This window comes from Aethalodelphis obliquidens, unplaced genomic scaffold (genome assembly GCF_003676395.1).
Source record: "Aethalodelphis obliquidens isolate GAN/ISIS:26980383/991018 unplaced genomic scaffold, ASM367639v1 scaffold53, whole genome shotgun sequence".
NCBI lineage: Eukaryota > Metazoa > Chordata > Mammalia > Artiodactyla > Delphinidae > Aethalodelphis > Aethalodelphis obliquidens.
The window spans coordinates 7391722-7406742 of NW_020837997.1; the positions used below are offsets into that span (position 1 = coordinate 7391722).

The window sequence follows — 15021 nt, forward strand, 5'->3', positions numbered from 1 at the left end:
ACACACACACACACACACACACACACACACACACACACACACACACAAGCCTCACAGCTTGTGGGATCCTAGTTCCCTGACCAAGGATGGAACCTGGGCCCTCAGCAGTGAAAGCGTGGAGTCCTAACCACTGGACCACCAGGGAATTCTCAAGGGTCACCTTATTTTTTTTGGTTTTCAAGTTGCATACCTCTCGCCCTCCCTAGGAGGAGAGCAGTGGAGTGGCTTTGTCTGTGTCACCATCCATAGTGTCCCAGGAGCACTCAATAAATATTCACTCACTGAATGAACCATCATCACCATAATGAAAATGGCTTCCATATATCCAGTCTAGCACACAGTAGGTGCTCAATTAATGTTGGTTGAGTGAATAATATAATAATTATAGTCATACTAATGATGACCATTTATCTTTTCAACATTCTATCAACATCCTAATGTCACATAGTAGGACCTTATAAATACGTTGGGAATGAATAAGAGTAACATCAGGGGAGGGAATTCCCTGGTGGTCCAGTGGTTAGGACTCCACGCTGTCACTGCTGAGGGCCTGGATTCGATCCCTGGTCAGGGAACTAAGATCCCACAAGCCGCGTGGCGCAGCCAAAAAAAAACAAAAAAAAAGAGTTAACATTAGGGGATAAAGATGTGGTACATATGTGCAATGGAATACCACTCAGCTATAAAAAAAGAATGAAATAATGCCATTTGCAGCAACATGGATGAATCTAGAGATTATCATACTAAGTGAAATAAGTCAGACAAAGACAAATATCATATGATATCACATGTGGAATCTAAAATATGACACAAATGAATTTATCTACAAAACAGAAACAGACTCAGAGACACATAGAACAGACTTGTGGTTGCAAGGGGAAGAGGGGTGGGAGAGGGATGGATTGGGAGTTTGGGATTAGCAGAAGCAAACTATTATATATAGTATGGATAAACAACAAGGTCCTGGCCTTCCCTGGTGGTGCAGTGGTTAAGAATCTGCCTGCCAATGCAGGGGACATGGGTTCGAGCCCTGGTCCAGGAAGATCCCACATGCCGCGAAGCAACTAAGCCCATGTGCCACAACTACTGAGGCTGCGCTCTAGAACCCGTAAGCCACAACTACTGAAGCCTGCATGCCTAGAGCCCGAGCTCCACAACAAGAGAAGCCACCGCAATGAGAAGACCGCGCACCGCAACGAAGAGTAGCCCCTGCTCGCCGCAACTAGAGAAAGCTTGCGCACAGCAACGAACGAAGACTCAACGCAGCCAAAACAATAAAATAAAATTAAAAATTAATTAATCAATTAATTAAAAAGAAAGATGAGTGGATAGGTGGATGGATGAATGGTTGATTGGTTGGATGGATAGATGAATAGATGGATGAATGGATGGGTGGATGGTTGGTTGGATGCATAGTTGGTTGGTCTGGGGTCCCCACCCATCAGCCCTCCAGGGCGCAAAGGGAAAGTGAGGCGGGGCAGCTGTCCCACCCGAAGCTCCGCCCCTCCCCGCCCCCGCAGCGTCTTCTCGTCGGCAGACTGCGCCGCTCACCTGGTGGCCTCCCCTTTAAGACGCGCTCACCTGGGTGCTCACCTGTGCGCGGGCGCTTCCGCAGGAAGAAGGAAGCGGCGCCACCGTCGCCTCCCGGCCCTCCCTCCCCACCAGCCAGGTCCGCCGGCCGCCACCATGTCCGCCTCGGCTGTCTTCATCCTCGATGTCAAGGGCAAGGTGAGTCTGGGCGCAGGGAGTGGGGAACGGACAGGTGAGGCTGCACCCTCCCGGACCCCGAGACGGCCCCTCCTTGCAGGCAGCGAGGCCCCGGAAAGCTCTGGGGGCGTGGGGACACCCCTCCCCCAATCCCTGGGAGTCCCGCGTCGAATCCCACCTCCACTGTTCACTAGCCGCGTGTCTGAGGCAAGGGGCTTCTCCTCTCTGAGCCTCAGTCTCCCTGTCCGTACAAATGGGAATAACAGAAGTCCCCACCCAAGAAGAACGAATACAACCTTATGCGTGTATACCACCTAGCACAGTAGCCCTGCTGCAAACATTAGGCGTTCAGTCAATTGAAATTATTATTTCTGTCGCCATCATCATCCACAGTACTAATATTTGGGAAAGACAGCAGGGGCCGGAGAGCCTAATTCCCCTTTGGGGCTGTCTTGTCCCTTTCTGGTGCCCCCTCCCATTCGTCTTGTCATTCGGTAGCAATAATAACAGTGGCGGTGAAAATAATATTTCTGATAATAATCATAGTGGGAGCTAAGGTGTGTGAGGACCTGCGGGTGCCCTCTCTGTTCTAAACACTGGACTAAACAACCTCACCAAGTAGGTATTATTATTGCTGCTTGCCAGGCAGAGCTATATGAACTATGAGAGATGTATGAGAGATATATGGATATAATTGTTTCTTTTCTTTTTTTCTCTCTTTCTTTCCTTTCATCGTCACTACCTCACCGATTTGGTGCATATGGATGAAGCCTGGCTTGAGAGCAGGAATTCTGGAGCCAGGGCATCTTCGTTCAATTCCCAGCTTCCTCACTGACTATGGGCGTGGTTCATACCTCAGTTTCCCCATCTGTAAAATGGAGATGGTGATACCACGTACCTCACAGGGTTGTGGTGACAACAGAATAAATTAGCAAACAACCAGGCTTTAGCAGATGTCAGTGAGGGCTCTAGACGCTCTAGCTGTCATTATCACATGCCCATTTTGCAGAGGAGGAAACTGAGATACAGAGAGGCAGAGCCTTGCCCACGCCCCCTCAGCCAGCAAGTAGGGTCAGAGCTCGGCACTCTGATGCCCCCGGGCGGACAGTCCCTGGATCCCAGCAGTGACCAGACCTTCTCTGCCCACCCTTAGCCCTTGATCAGCCGCAACTACAAGGGCGATGTGGCCATGAGTGAGATTGAGCACTTCATGCCTCTGCTCATGCAGCGGGAGGAGGAGGGCGCCCTGGCCCCACTGATGAGCCACGGCCGGGTCCACTTCCTGTGGATCAAATACAGCAACCTCTACTGTATCCGGGGCCATGGGAGGATCCCTGGGGGCCCGGAGTGGTGGGCAGCTCAGGCCCAGAGGTGGTGGGCTGGGACAAGAGGTGCACAATACAGCAGTGGCTCAGGCTGGAGGGTGAGGGTTCAGGGTCTGTGCTCCATTGGAACCCTCCAAAACGGCACATTTTCCTTAACCTCGCTGCCCGCAGTGGTGGCCACCACACTGAAGAACGCCAACGCCTCCCTCGTGTACTCGTTCCTCTACAAGACAGTGGAGGTAGGTCCTGGCCTTCCATTGGCCGGCTGGTCTGTCTGTCTACCTGTCTTGCCCACCTCTTTCGGAATCCATCTCTCCTAGGAAGATTTCCCTGGGGTGTCACCATCAAAGCCCCATCGCTCTGTGTTCTCATTAGCTGCTGTGGGATCATCTCTCCCTATAGGGTAGGAACCAAGGAGGTCTCCGGTGCTCAAAACTGAACCAGAGGGAACTGGGTTCCAGACCCAGCTCCCCCACTTCCTGGCTGTGTGACCTTGAACAAGTCACTTCTCTCTGTGCCTCTCAACTGGGTTTAGTCCTGCCGCAGGGTTGTTGTACAAATTAATCAAATTTGTACCTCTAAAGTGCCTAAAACAGTGCTCAGTATACAGTAAGTGCTCAATAAAGGGTTGGTATTATTGTTAGCATTACCACTAATGTTGTATCATACTATCATATGGTAATTTATTGAGCCCTTACTATATGCCATCCTCAATGACTGAGAAAGTGCTCAGTAAATACTTTTTTTTTCCTTTGGCCACCGTGTGGCTTATGGGATCTTAGTTCCCGACCAGGGATCGAACCCACACCCTCGGCAGTGAAAGCACAGAGTCCTGGACTTCCCTGGCCATCCAGTCGTTAAGACTCTGTGCTTCCACTGCAGGGCACAAGGGTTCGATCCCTGGTCAGGGACCTAAGATCCTGCATACCGCACGGTGCAGCCAAAAAAAATTCCTAGTAAATATACTATACTTCGACAAACAAGAGATCTGTATTGATTTGTCTCCTCTCTGCCAGGCAGAGGTGGGGACACAGCTGTGTATAAGACAGGCACTGTCCCTGCCTATGCTGAGGAGTTAAAGGGCAAGAAGGAGGGACTTCCCTGGTGGCGCAGTGGTTAAGAATCTGCCTGCCAATGCAGGGGACACAGGTTCGAGCCCTGGTCCAGGAATATCCCGCATGCCACAGAGCAACTAAGGCTGTGCGCCACAACTACTGAAGCCCTCACGTTCTAGGGCCCATGCTCCGCAACAAGAGAAGCCACTGCAAAGAGAAGCCCACGCACCACAACAAAGAATAGCCCCCGCTCCTACTCGCCGCAACTGGAGAAAGCCCATGTGCAGCAACAAAGACCCCCCAAAATAAATAAATAAATATGTATATAAAAAAATAAAGGGCAAGAAGGAGATTCAAAGGGACATTGTGATAACCAGTCACTGGGTTGCTTGTCTCACCCTGATACTCACAGGGGTCAAGGGATAGTGGTGGCTTCACTGAGGAGCTGAGGCCTGTCACAAGGAGGCTGCTGTGAGGAGAGTGTCCTAAGCAGTGGGCATAGCATGTGCAAAGGCCCTGAGATGGGAACAGAAAAAAGGCCAGAGAGGCTGGAGCAGGATGAAGGATGAGGTTTCCAATGCTGGGTGACTGACAGGTTCTCTGCTGTGGTGATACCTATTAATCCCAGGGACTCCCATCTTGGGGTCCCCCAAGTCCCAAGGGCCCCTGGATAGAATTCAGGGAGTCCATAAACTGAGACGTATTTCTGTGTAACAGTTTTCCTTTGCCATCTTGCGTTTCTTTTTGTTTTTTGCTACGCGTTGCATCTTGGCTTGTGAGATCTTAGTTCCCTAACCAGGGATGAAACCTGGGCCCTTGGCAGTGAAAGTGCAGAGTCCTAACCACTGGACCACCAGGGAATTCCCTTCTTGTGTATTTTATTTCATGCATTTACAAACCTTGTTCTGAGGTGGGTCCATTCCAGGAGGGCAGAGACCCTGTTGGCTTTGTTCACCATTAATATACCGACAGTGGTATATAGTAGGCACTCAATAGTTGCTTGTTGGGTGGCTACTCAGCCCACAGCTACACCAGCCACACCTCTGTGGATGTCGGTCTCCCTGCACCCGCAGGTATTCTCTGAATACTTCAAGGAGCTGGAAGAGGAAAGCATTCGAGACAACTTTGTCATCGTCTACGAGCTGCTGGATGAGCTCATGGACTTCGGCTTCCCACAGACCACGGACAGCAAAATCCTGCAGGAGTGAGTGGGCCCTGGGTCAACCACAGTGTGGGCCATGGGTAGAAGAAAGTTGGGGAGGGCTGGGGAAGTGTCCCTGGGCCTACCTGCTCATCTCCCTGCCCTGCCAGATACATCACGCAGCAGGGCAACAAGCTGGAGACGGGCAAGTCGCGAGTGCCACCCACTGTCACCAATGCTGTGTCCTGGCGCTCGGAGGGCATCAAATACAAGAAGAACGAAGTTTTCATCGATGTCATAGAGTCCGTCAACCTGCTGGTGAGCCCCCATACCTCTGCCCCACCCCTGCCATGGTCTTAGGGCAGGAGAGTGGGCCCTATGCCTGTTGACACCCCCCCCCCCCCGCCTTGTGTCCATCCTCAGGTCAACGCCAACGGCAGTGTCCTGCTGAGTGAGATCGTGGGCACCATCAAGCTCAAGGTGTTTCTGTCAGGAATGCCGGAGCTGAGGCTGGGCCTCAATGACCGCGTGCTCTTCGAGCTCACTGGCCGTAAGTTTCTGGAAGGGGGCGCAAGCGGGAGCCTGAGACTTCGTCCCATCAGGAGTGGGTGGTACCGAGAGACTTGCAGTCAGTTCTGAAATAGCACTCGCCCGCCCTCTTCTGGTTGTAACCAGTACTGCAGCTGCTGGTTCCTTGAGCAAACAACTGCTTCATTATTGAGTGCCAGGCGCAAGGAGACCGCAGTGAAGAAAAAAATCCCTGCCCTCATGGGTCTGACATTCTAGCGGGAGTAGGGGACAGAACAGCATCATATTTAACAACCTGGCAGCAAGAGCCTGATTCCCGGAGTTCAGATCCTAGCTCCGCTCCTGGCCAGCTGGGTGACCCTGGGCAAGTTACTCATCCACTCCGGGCCTCAGTTTCCTCATCTGTTAAATGGGGGTGATCGTAGCGGTAGAAAGGGAAGACAAGGATAGGGACCATGCCCCGGGCTCCAGGGTCGCCCCAGGCTTCAGGATCACGCTGCTAACTCGGCTCCGAGTTTCAGGGAGTAAGAACAAGTCCGTGGAACTGGAGGATGTGAAATTCCACCAGTGTGTGCGGCTGTCTCGCTTCGACAACGACCGTACCATCTCTTTCATTCCTCCCGACGGTGACTTCGAACTCATGTCCTACCGCCTCAGCACCCAGGTAAGGCAGGGTCAAGCCCCTGGCAAGGGGTAAGTGTTGACCCCAGAGCCTCGGAGAACTCCCTCTTCCTCTGTCTGTAGGTCAAGCCGCTGATCTGGATTGAATCTGTCATTGAGAAATTCTCCCACAGCCGCGTGGAGATCATGGTCAAGGTGGGCCCTGGGGAATAATTACAATGCTGGATCCACCCCTTCATACCTGCCCCCCCTCCCCCATCAGTGTAACCTCATCTCCTACCTCCCTCCCTGCCCCTCACTTCCTTCCAGCCACATGAGTCTTCTGGCTGGTTCTCAAACATGCCAGGCATGGTCCCCGGCTGTCCCCTGGATCATTCTGCCCCCAGCCACCCATATATACACATAGCTTGCTCCTTCACCTCCTTCAGTTCTTTGCTTAAATGTCACCTCCTCAGAGAAGCCCTCCCTGATTTTCCCACCTCCCTTCTTTGCTGTAGTTTTTCCCTTATTACTTACCACCATCTGACACATGACCTGTTTTACTTATTTACTTTCATACACGTAGATAAACCATATAGTGTATTTATATGGTTTAAAGATTAATAATAAACCACACAGCTTATCTGAACGTGCCTGGCTCCACCAGCTCTTCTGAACCCCCACCTGCCCCTCTCCCAATTACTGCTCCCCTTTTGCCTGCAGGTAATCACAATTTTGAATTTCCTGTAAATAATTTCTTTGCTTTCCTTTATAGTTTTGCCACCTGCATTTATAACCACAAATATTTCATTCTTCTGGTTTCTGACCTTTATATCCATGGACTGGAGCTGTATGACTTTCTGTATAATTTGCTTTGTTCAGGTAACGTGGATTTTTAAGAGGAATCCCAGCAGCCAGAGCTTAGTGCATCCATTTCTGTGGCTGTAGAATATTCCACCGTGAGAATCTTCCGTCCCATCTCTTGCATGGGTTGTTTTCAGTTCCTGGCTACTCTGGTTCACCTTACCATGAATACCCCTGTGCTTGTCTGCTGGTGCCCCAAGCAAGAGCTTCTCCAGAGCATATAGTTAGCCCCATTTACAGATGGGGAAACTGAGGCCCAGAAGAATTAAGATGTCATTCATCTAGGAAGGGAGGGGGCAGGTTGAACTTGGGTCTGCCTGGCTCAAGAGTCTGTGTTCTCCGATTTAACTTTGTTCCCCAGTCTTAGAGTCTTCGGGGAGCTGGGTTGTGGAGTGGACGGTCACGGGGCGGGGGTGTTGACATCCCCAGTGTCCCCATCTCTACGGGCAGGGAAAGTGGAAAGGGCCTTAAAGCTGGTGCCTTCCAGAAAGAACACCCCCTGCATTGTTTTACCTCCAGGTCCTCTGCCCCCAATCCCACCTCTCATATATTCCCCACCACCACCAAATTCATAAATAAGAGCAGTCATCATAATGCTAGCTACTGCACATGGACACTTAGAGTCCTTGTGTTAAAAGCCAGATCTTAAAAAAGATCTGGCTATAATGTTGTAACTTATCTGTAAGGAGAACATGTGAGGATTGAGAACACAGGCTTGGGTCAAATCCCTGCTGTGCCGGTTATCAACTGCGTGACTCGGGCAAAATGCTCTTTCTCTCTGGGCCTCAGTCTCCTCATCTGTAAAATGGACCTTAGGAATGGCTCCTACTTTAGAGAATTAGTTAGAGGGCTAACTGCTTGGCACAGGGCCCAGCACATGGTAGGGGGCCAGTAAATTTCAGCTTTCAAATGAAAACTCTGTGACGGGCTGAGGACCCTTCAGGCTTTGCAGTCAGAATCTTCGGCTGTGAGTCTTGGCCAGGAGTCTTTACTTTCTTGTCTGTGAAGTGGGCTGAGAGCAGAGCCTGCCTTAGAGGCTGCTCAAATGAGGGATCTTTTGAACCAGACAAAGGTGTATGACACTTTCCAAACGGAAGGCACCAAAAGCAGGGCCTCTGGGGGACCTCCCTGGCAGTCCAGTGGTTAAGACTTTGCGCTTCCACTGCAGGAGGCGTGGGTTCCATCCCTGGTCGGGGAACTAAGATCTTGCATGCTCTGCATACAGCCAAAAAACAAAACAGAAAAACAAAATCAGGACCTCTGGAGTCTCTCCTGGGTGTGGACCCCGGCTCTGCCACTTGTTGGCTGTGTGTCTCCAGGCAAATGCTTTAACTTCTCTGTGCCTGTTTCCTCATCTGGAAAATAGGCTGGATTATGGTCCCCACTTCAGGGCTCTTGATGAGCTGGCACATGAAAAGGCCTTGGTGAAAATTTGCCTGAGTGAACTCCTCATGCCCCATGTTCTCTCCACTGACAGGCTAAGGGGCAGTTTAAGAAGCAGTCGGTGGCCAACAGCGTGGAGATATCTGTGCCGGTACCCAGCGATGCCGACTCCCCACGCTTCAAGACCAGCGTGGGCAGTGCCAAGTACATGCCAGAGAAGAACGTCGTTATCTGGAGTATCAAGTCTTTCCCGGTGAGCACCGGGGATGGGCGGGGGATCTGGGGGACCTACCCCTGCTTCTTGAGAGCAAGGCAGAGAATAAATCAGAGAGCCACCTACGTGTGCACACGGCTATCCTTCGGGGATGATAAAGCTGGAATCCAGACCAGCATAATAGTTAAATTCTCCCAATCCCAGACAGTCTTGGGAATCCCACTTCCTCTCATGGAGCCTCAGTTTGCCCATCTGTAAAATAGGCAATATCATATTATCCACATCCTTGGGCTGCTGGAGGGAGGATTGGTCTGTCCCTGGGATATTGGTGGGGCTGTTCATCAGGGCCTGGAAAATGGGAGGTGATCATTAGAAGGTCCCCAACCAGAAGCTTTGGCTGTGAGTCTTGGCCAGGAGCCTTTACTTTCTGGTCTGTAAAACGGGCTGAGAGCAGAGCCTACACCTAGGGGCTGCCATGAGGATTGTCTGGGGTATAGAGGGGCCCCTCAGTGTGTCTGATACCTCCATGTGCCCTCAGGGGGGCAAGGAGTACCTGATGCGCGCCCACTTTGGCCTCCCCAGCGTGGAGAAGGAGGAGGTAGAGGGCCGGCCCCCCATCGGAGTCAAGTTTGAGATCCCCTATTTCACCGTCTCCGGGATCCAGGTGAGAGAAGTGGGCAGAGTGGCTCCTCTCCTTGACCTCAGTGGGTTCCCTGCTCTCCCGTCTCTTAGCTTGGATCACCTCCATTCCCTGGCCTGGCTCATCTCTCCTTTGCAATCATCCTTGTCTTTTCCTGGAACAGTGTTGCCTTTTCTACTCTTAGCCTGGGTCCCCTCCCCCTCCCCCTCTTACTTTGCCCTGTGCCTAAACTGTGTTGTGTCTCTTCCCTTATACTGGGCCATCTTTCCCACTGTCCTGGACCACCTCTCCCCTAACCCCCACGCACACTGTCCTTGCCACATCTTTGCCCTGAGCCATGTTACTTCATTCAGTCTGTGCTTCCTTTTTTTTTTTTTTAATATTTATTTATTCATTTGGTTGCACTGGGTCTTAGTTGCGGCAGGCGGTCTCCTTAGTTGTGGCATGCGAACTCTTAGTTACAGCATGCATGTGGGATCAAGTCCCTTGACCAGAGATCGAACCCCGGGTCCCCTGCATTGGGAGCTCAGGCACCACTGTGCCACCACAGAAGTCCCCAAGCCTGTGCTTTCTTATTCCCCGAAGTTGTGTTATATATTTTCCCCTGGCCCCAGCCAGCTCTCTCCCCCTAGCATGGGCCACCTCCTTTCATCCCTTTTCAGGTCCGATACATGAAGATCATCGAGAAGAGTGGTTACCAGGCCCTGCCCTGGGTCCGCTATATCACCCAGAGTGGCGGTAAGGCAGCCCAGCTCCCTGGGATGACGGAGACAAGGAGATGAAAGGGGATGGTCTTGGGGCTTTAATACATCCTGTCTCAGAGGGCTCCAAAACTCAACAGGCCTGGCCCCAAGTCTACCCTGTCTTTGGCAGTGTGCCACCCTGGGCCTCGGTTTGCTTATCTTTAAAGTGGGGACAGTTGCCAGTCCAGGTTAGTGGTGTGGTGGGGTTTGGATGAGGGGCTGAACACATAGCACCCCCATCTACTGCCTGGAAGCAGGCTTGTTGCTGTGGTTACAGTCCCCATGTTTGAGCCAGTCCGTAGCCTTGTTACATACCTGTAGGGTTGATCATGAGCGCTGGGGAAGGGGCTGGACTTGGGTGGGGGGCCTGTCCCTTTGTCTCCTTTCCCCAGTTCTGAGATGGTCCCCGCTCATTGTTTCCCTGCAGATTATCAACTTCGTACCAGCTAGAAGGGAGAAGAAGTGGGGGCTTGAACATGGGCCGTCCTCTCCTCAGGCCCCGACTGCGAACTCTAGAGAGAGAGGGAAGATGGGATGCGTGTGTGGGGGGGGGACGGCAGTCCCTGAATTAGCAGTTTCTTAAGGGCTGGCTGGCTCCCAGCCTTTTCCTTTACCCATAGGCTGGGAGGGATAGTCTCCCTGTCTCCAGGCTCCCGCCCCTCCCCTCTCCCATTTTATATGAAGAAATAGAAAAGGGACTTGAAGTCCCCCTCATGAGTGCCTTCTTGCAGTGACCTGCCTTAGGAGGTGTGGGGAGGCCCTCCTCCACAGCTGCTGAACCCAGAGACACCGCGAGCCCAGAGACCCCGCTGGCCCATTCTGAGTTTTAGGATGGCATTAAAAATGAATCTAGCTGCTGTTATGTGTTTCTTGGCTGGCGGCTGGGGGGTGCCAGGGCTGTCCCCTGAAGCGCTGGGATAAGCGTGAGCAACACATATCCATTTCTCATCCCGGTTGCCACTCATCTGGGCCCTCGCCGTTGCCCCCACTTTGGTTCCCAGGGCTCTGGGCTTCCCTCCCCCACGACAGCCAGTTACCATCATAGCCGCCAGAGGGCGCCCGTTAACTCCTAAATCAGATCATAGCTCCATTCTTTTTAAAAAGTAAAAGTCAAGCGCTCACAGCAGCCCACAGGCCTGATCAACATTACCCCTCCCCGTCCCCTACCTGCCCTCACCTCCTGCCCCCTCTCTCCCCCTCTCCCTCACTCTTCCTGGACTTACTAGGCGTGCTCCTACCTTAGGGCCTTTACATCTGCAGCGTCTTCACCTGGTATGCTTTCCCCCAGAGATCCACATGGCTCCTTCCCTCACCTTCAGGTCTCAAATCAAATGTCACCTCCTCAGCGTGGCCCTCTCTGACCTCTCTCTTTCAACGGCCTTCTTTTCCCAAGAGACTATTACTTATCCCGATTTGTCAGCTCCACAGTGTATACCATTCTGAAAATATGTAATTATTGTCTTCTCCAGCCCTAAACGGTAGGCGTCCTGCAGCAGGAGGCACCCAGCTTGCTCTCCACTTGGCCGCCTAGTACACAGTAGGTGCTCCGTAAATGTTTGAAGGTCTCTGTTAAGAGCCTCCGACCGCGACTCTCGCCTCCCAGGCTTACCCACGTGGCACCTGCAGCGTGAACTTTCCTCCACGCCCTTGCACTTGCTGTGCCCCGGCTGGCCCCATCTGAGCCGAATGTGATTCCTTCCTCATCCACCCCATTTCCACGTTTTATTTTCTTCACCGTGCTTAAGACTATCTAAAATTATTTAGTTGCTTGAATGTGCGCTCCCCAGCGCCGGGTTCCTGCACACAGAGAACGGTTCCTGCACACAGAGAGTGAATGAATCAAATAAAGCGCTCAGCACAGTAAGAGCTATTAAATACTGATCGCACGGTAGAACTCCGAACAGGGCAGCCCCAGCCCTGCCTCCCTTTCCCTCGGAGGTGCCGAGGTCCCGGAGCGGCCCGTGCTACTCTGCTCCTGACCTTTCTCCCCTGGGTCAGTTAAACCGGCCCTCTTTCCCGCCCGCCCGGCGCATTTGAAAAACCGAAAACCCCGCCATTGCCGGCGGTCTACCGGTCGCCGCAGTTCGCCCAATCAGAAGCGGACCCGCCCACGCCCGTGTGCACAGCCTCCCTGGAGACGCGTGGCCATTGGCTGCGCTGGCCGAGTGGGCGGGGCACTATAGGGTCCAGAGCCGGGCAATGCAGCTGGGCTGCAACCTCGCTAGTTCTTAAGAAAACGAATCCGCGGCGTTCGGGGGCGGGACCCCGAGCGCGTTGGCTCCGCCCCCTGGCGGCCGGCTCGGCTGCGGCGTCGGCGTCTGCTCAGAACAGACCCCGCCCGTCGAGGAGGAGGGAGGGTGAGTTGGGGGAGACCCGGCCCCCAAGGGGCGGGCGCCGGGCCGGGCGCTGCGGGCCTCGGAGGGTTGGGCCCGGGCCCACCGGCCGACAGGGGGAGGAGCCGGACGGGAGGGCGGGGGTCGCGCAGGAGCCCCGGACTGGCGAGTCGGACCAGGAGCCTCGCGCAGGCCGGGGACGCTGTGGGAGGGTTGTTCGGGCCAGCGCCGGTGGGCTCCCCCGCACTGACCGCGTCGGGGTGGGGCGGGGGGCTTCGCAGGCCGCAAATATCGACATGCTGCTGGAGGAGGTCCGCGCCGGCGACCGGCTGAGCGGGGCGGCGGCCCGGGGAGACGTGCAGGAGGTGCGCCGCCTTCTGCACCGCGAGCTGGTGCACCCCGACGCCCTGAACCGCTTTGGCAAGACGGCGCTGCAGGTGAGGCCCGGCCCTCCCGCAGCGAGGGCAAGGCGGGGAGCGGGGCGAGGACCGGGACCCCAGATACCTTCCCTCTTCTCTCCTTGTTCCCGTTGGTAGCCGACTGGGGTCTGTTCCTCCATCGCTGGGCTGACTTGGCTCCCTGATGTCCCCTTTCTTACGTGGGTGGTGGATGGGGTTAGGTTGGGGGAGGGGAGAACTTTCCATCTTCGGAGTATTCCTCGTTCTCTGATTGCGGAGGATTCAGTTTCCCTGGAGAAGTTCGTATTCCTTGGGTGAGGGTTCAGCTTCTTTGGATCCCGGTTTCATGAGGACGGCTCCGGTTTCTTGGAGCTTGCATGGAGGATCCGACCGCAGGAAAAAAGGATTCATGTTTCCAGGGTGTCCCCATTTTCTGGGGGGGGTTCTCTGAGAGGTATCCAGTTTCTGGGGGGTCGGGGAATCTCCATTCCCGCGGGATTTTCATATTGCCATATTATTGGGGGGATCCCAATAAGGGAATAGTTACAGATTGCATGGGAGTCCCTCTTCCCTTGGGGACATTTACAAAAGGGGAACCCCATTTCTTGAGAGGGTCAGGTACCTTTGGGAGCATCCTCACTATATGGGAGGGGGAAATTCCTTGGAGATGGAGTTTCAAATTCCCTGGCCATCTCCTTTCCCTTGAGGGGGCTGTTCTCTGAGGTCTGTTTCCTGGTGGGGGTTTCATATTTCCTGATGATTTCCCATCTGTGGAGAGAAGTGTCTCTGGTTCCTTGGGGGAGGGTCTCAGGTTCCTTGAAAGTTTCCATGGGGCTATACCCTAGGGGGAGTGTATTATCCTTGGTGGGGGGGTGGCCAGTTTTTTGAGGGTCCTTATTCCCAGATCATCTTCTATGGGGTCTCAACAGCTGCCTGGGAGTTTATGTTCCCTGAAGTTTCTCGTTCGCTAGAGGACCTCGTCTCTGGCATTCTCTACTCCTGAATGCCCCTCTCTGCAGTCACCCATTTTCCTGGACCTCCTCCTTCGGAGACCCCCTGACCCTCTACCCCCCGAACAGGTCATGATGTTTGGCAGCCCCACCATCGCCCTGGAGCTCCTGAAGCAAGGTGCCAGCCCCAACGTCCAGGATGCCTCCGGCACCACTCCAGCCCATGATGCAGCACGCACTGGATTCCTTGACACCCTGAAAGTGTTGGTGGAGCATGGCGCTGATGTCAATGCACCTGATGGCACCGGGGCCCTCCCCATCCATCTGGCAGTGAGAGAGGGCCACACGGCTGTGGTCGGCTTCCTGGCTGCCGAGTCCGATCTTCATCACAGGGACGCCAGGGGGCTCACACCTCTGGAGCTGGCAAGGGGGAGAGGCGCTAAGGATCTCATGGACATACTGCACATACCACTGTGACCTGGGGCCACCCACTCCGGCAGCAGGACCCGGCTGGGTTCTGTGTCAGAAGAGGAGGGAAGAAACACTTTCTCCCTTTCTTCCTCCTGCCCACTGCCGAGGGGCACCAGTTTGTGGCTTGTTGGTGTTGATTTCTGGGGTGTGTGTGTTTGAGGTACATTTCTCATTTTTTTTTTTCTCACCCCTTTTGGTGTGTTGGGCAGAGAAGGGCTCCTGCAGGCAACAGCCACCTAAACGGTTCGGTTTCCTCCACGCCCCGACTGCTGGGGCTACAGACGAGTCCCAAGGGCAGAGCGTTTAAAGCCCCAGCCCTAGAGTGAGGTCATCGCTTCCAAGGCTCCTGGAACCTGTCGACCTTGGCTGGCTGTACCGAGAGAGAGACCTCAAGTGTGCACACTGCTTTCCGGCATGGGGGAGGGGGGAGTGTTCCAAATCAATAAAAGGGTAGTATGAGTTCATTCATATTTTGTTGAAAGCTTGGTTTCCAGTCCCTTGTACAGCGTTAAAGAAAAAAAAAGTCTATTTATTATGATTTATGGAAGAAATTGTTGTGTGTGTAATTTAATGTTTTTACCCATTAAATTAAGACTTGTGCATGATCACAGCGCCGGTGGCTTCTGATTTTTGAGGCTGCGATGGAAAGTCGCGTGTTCAGGATGTTTG

At 53.5% G+C, this 15021-nt stretch overlaps 2 protein-coding genes across 4 annotated transcripts; both read left to right on the plus strand.

The window, feature by feature from the left end:
• The first annotated feature begins 1607 nt into the window (after positions 1-1607).
• AP1M2 (adaptor related protein complex 1 subunit mu 2) lies at positions 1608-11057 on the plus strand. 3 transcript variants are annotated; one of them, XM_027085178.1, is made up of 12 exons: positions 1608-1728; positions 2861-3017; positions 3204-3271; positions 5161-5291; positions 5399-5546; positions 5652-5778; positions 6272-6420; positions 6501-6572; positions 8698-8856; positions 9356-9481; positions 10120-10195; positions 10628-11057. In XM_027085178.1, exons 1-12 carry the CDS (start codon positions 1687-1689, stop codon positions 10648-10650), a joined length of 1278 nt encoding a protein of 425 aa, XP_026940979.1. In that variant the 5' UTR covers positions 1608-1686; the 3' UTR covers positions 10651-11057. The 3 variants fall into 3 exon arrangements, with proteins under 3 accessions (XP_026940979.1, XP_026940980.1, XP_026940981.1); XM_027085179.1 differs by having other exon boundaries at positions 6278-6420; XM_027085180.1 differs by lacking the exon at positions 10628-11057 and having other exon boundaries at positions 1609-1728; positions 9400-9481; positions 10120-10198.
• A 1377-nt stretch (positions 11058-12434) lies between these two features.
• Positions 12435-14960, plus strand: CDKN2D (cyclin dependent kinase inhibitor 2D). Its single transcript, XM_027085181.1, has 3 exons — positions 12435-12557; positions 12815-12970; positions 14011-14960. Exons 2-3 carry the CDS (start codon positions 12830-12832, stop codon positions 14356-14358), a joined length of 489 nt encoding a protein of 162 aa, XP_026940982.1. The 5' UTR covers positions 12435-12557; positions 12815-12829; the 3' UTR covers positions 14359-14960.
• Positions 14961-15021: the final 61 nt, after the last annotated feature.

What these genes read in the sequence shown, in the direction of transcription:
- CDKN2D (XM_027085181.1), top strand. Translation starts at nt 12,830, where the DNA reads ATGCTGCTGGAGGAGGTCCGCGCCGGCGACCGGCTGAGCGGGGCGGCG. An exon ending in TTGGCAAGACGGCGCTGCAG is followed by an intron (nt 12,971 to 14,010) that starts GTGAGGCCCGGC and finishes CCCCCCGAACAG; the next exon opens with GTCATGATGTTTGGCAGCCC.
- AP1M2 (XM_027085178.1), top strand. Translation starts at nt 1,687, where the DNA reads ATGTCCGCCTCGGCTGTCTTCATCCTCGATGTCAAGGGCAAG. An exon ending in TCACCGTCTCCGGGATCCAG is followed by an intron (nt 9,482 to 10,119) that starts GTGAGAGAAGTG and finishes ATCCCTTTTCAG; the next exon opens with GTCCGATACATGAAGATCAT. An exon ending in CTATATCACCCAGAGTGGCG is followed by an intron (nt 10,196 to 10,627) that starts GTAAGGCAGCCC and finishes GTTTCCCTGCAG; the next exon opens with ATTATCAACTTCGTACCAGC.